Source organism: Poecilia latipinna, unplaced genomic scaffold (assembly GCF_001443285.1).
Source record: "Poecilia latipinna isolate Pla-1442-1.1 unplaced genomic scaffold, P_latipinna-1.0 Scaffold795, whole genome shotgun sequence".
Taxonomy (NCBI): Eukaryota; Metazoa; Chordata; class Actinopteri; order Cyprinodontiformes; family Poeciliidae; genus Poecilia; species Poecilia latipinna.
The window spans coordinates 94697-96611 of NW_015113411.1; the positions used below are offsets into that span (position 1 = coordinate 94697).

Here is a 1915-nt window from a genome sequence, read left to right on the forward strand (position 1 = left end):
ACAGAGGTCTGAACAGTTTTCTGCCTAGTAACCGAACTGCCTGAACCCTCAATTTCCCGCTCCCTGGAAATGGCGGGAATCACCATAGCAACTAGACAGGTTCTCCATCCAAACAGCAGCAGAAACAAAAAGTCCCATCAGTTTAGCTTTTTCTGCTAAAATTTTCTATTTTATTCTGTCAAATCATCTGATATGTTTTAAGCTTTTATAAAATATGATGTTTGGTGTGTGAACCACAGAGGAGACGTTCTGCCAGATGGAAACTTCACCGTCAAACCAACTACGACTCAGAACTGTGAATTCATTTTTATTCAAATTTCAAGACGGTAAACAGCTGGAATGGGTTTCAGCTCCAGCTGCTTGCAGAGCAGAGAAACAGACATAATGCCACAGATGATCAGGGACGCACCGACTGGTCCACAGATGGGAGGATTTCACTTGATCTGGAGATCAGGCACTGAAACAACTTATTATGGTCTGTAAACGCAGCAGAGGCCAGGATTTATCCGACAGTCTACAGACAGAAACAGGAAGTTCTGGAGCGACCGGCCATCGGTGCATCTCTGCTGATGAATCAGGAGGAACCAGTTCATCCCAGTTCAGACACAGGAGAATGAAAACGGTGTGCATGATACTTAAGATGAATAAATTAAAGTTAAAATGTTTAAGGCAGAATGTAGCAGGATGGGCTCAGAGGCTGGTTCTGTCACGTCGGGTCTGAGGTGGAAACACGACGCTACTTCATGAGACCCATGAGGGTCACCATCCGGCGTCTCTGCCCACCTCAACCTGGAAGCCGAGGGGTCAGCGACCCGCTGAAGCAGAGCGCGTCCAGGCTCCGCCCCCTACAGGAAGTAGGGTGTGGTTGTCCGGGGAGGAATGACGCGCTCAGAGTCCGGCACGGCGCGGAACAGCTTGGGCTCCCGCCGGCTGACGTCCTTGAAGACCATGATGGAGGCGATGTTCCCACAGCGGTAGCAGTAGTTGGGTGCCGACCAAACCGTCACCAGCTTCTCGTCGAACATGAACTTGTAGCCCTCATGGACCAGCTGGTGAGCGCGGCAGATCAGCTTCAGGTTGTTTATGTGAACGAACTGAAACAGAGGGAACGCTGGGTCAGCAGCGGGCAGGGGAGGGGCGGGTTCTACGGGTCGGATCTCCCTACCTCGTTGGTGACCTTGGAGCCGAACAGCCAGCCGGCGCCGCGGGGGCTGATGGCCCAGGTGTCCACGTCCTCCGGGTCGGACCACACCAGGTCGCAGAACGCCCCCTTGTGGGGAATCTCCTGGTTCCGCTCGATGGTCCGGATCTGGTCCAGAGTCTTGATGTCGGGCGAAAGTCCGCCGTGGACACAGAGGATCTGCTCATCTATCAACTGGACACGACAGAGCAGAGGTCAGCTTCACACAACGAAACCTGACAGAGGCTAACGGACCAAAACCTGAAACAACCGACACCTCTGAGGCGGAGCCGGTTCTGACCCGGTTCAATAATCTATCAGTCTCCTTCTGATTCAGTTAATCCATAAATTAATCACCAGGTCAGATGGAAAATCCTTCATTTATCACTTCATCTGCTAAATCAGCCAAAACATGAACTTTAAGCATCAGGGTTGAGCTGGGATTCAAACAGGAAGTAACACGTCAAAAACAGGAAATGAAAAACTAAAGAGAAAATCAGTCAGAGCTGCTGCCGTTTGTCTCCATCTATTAAATTGTTTTTTCTCATTTTTCTCCTAATTTCAGCAGAATATAATCATATTTAACGGGTCAGCTCCAGATTTAACCTTCAGAAGAATTGATGATCTGATTGGTTCACTGATAATCCAGCTGCTAATCTGGATTATTAACTCAGAGTTATTATAACCTGATTATTGAGTCAATCTGAGTTAACAGGCTCAGCTGCTGTTTGCTCT

The 1915-nt window shown here is 49.2% G+C and overlaps 1 protein-coding gene across 1 annotated transcript in view; it reads right to left on the minus strand.

Annotated features, from left to right (window-relative positions):
• Positions 1-287: 287 nt before the first annotated feature.
• The window catches only part of ppp6c (protein phosphatase 6, catalytic subunit), a 6816-nt gene continuing 5188 nt past the window's right edge, over positions 288-1915 (minus strand). The window contains exons 6-7 of the mRNA XM_015046857.1: positions 1166-1375; positions 288-1094 (exon numbers count right to left, since the gene is read on the minus strand). Coding sequence (XP_014902343.1) covers positions 846-1094; positions 1166-1375 — 459 coding nt within the window. The 3' untranslated portion in view covers positions 288-845. The remainder of the gene's footprint in view (positions 1095-1165; positions 1376-1915) is intronic.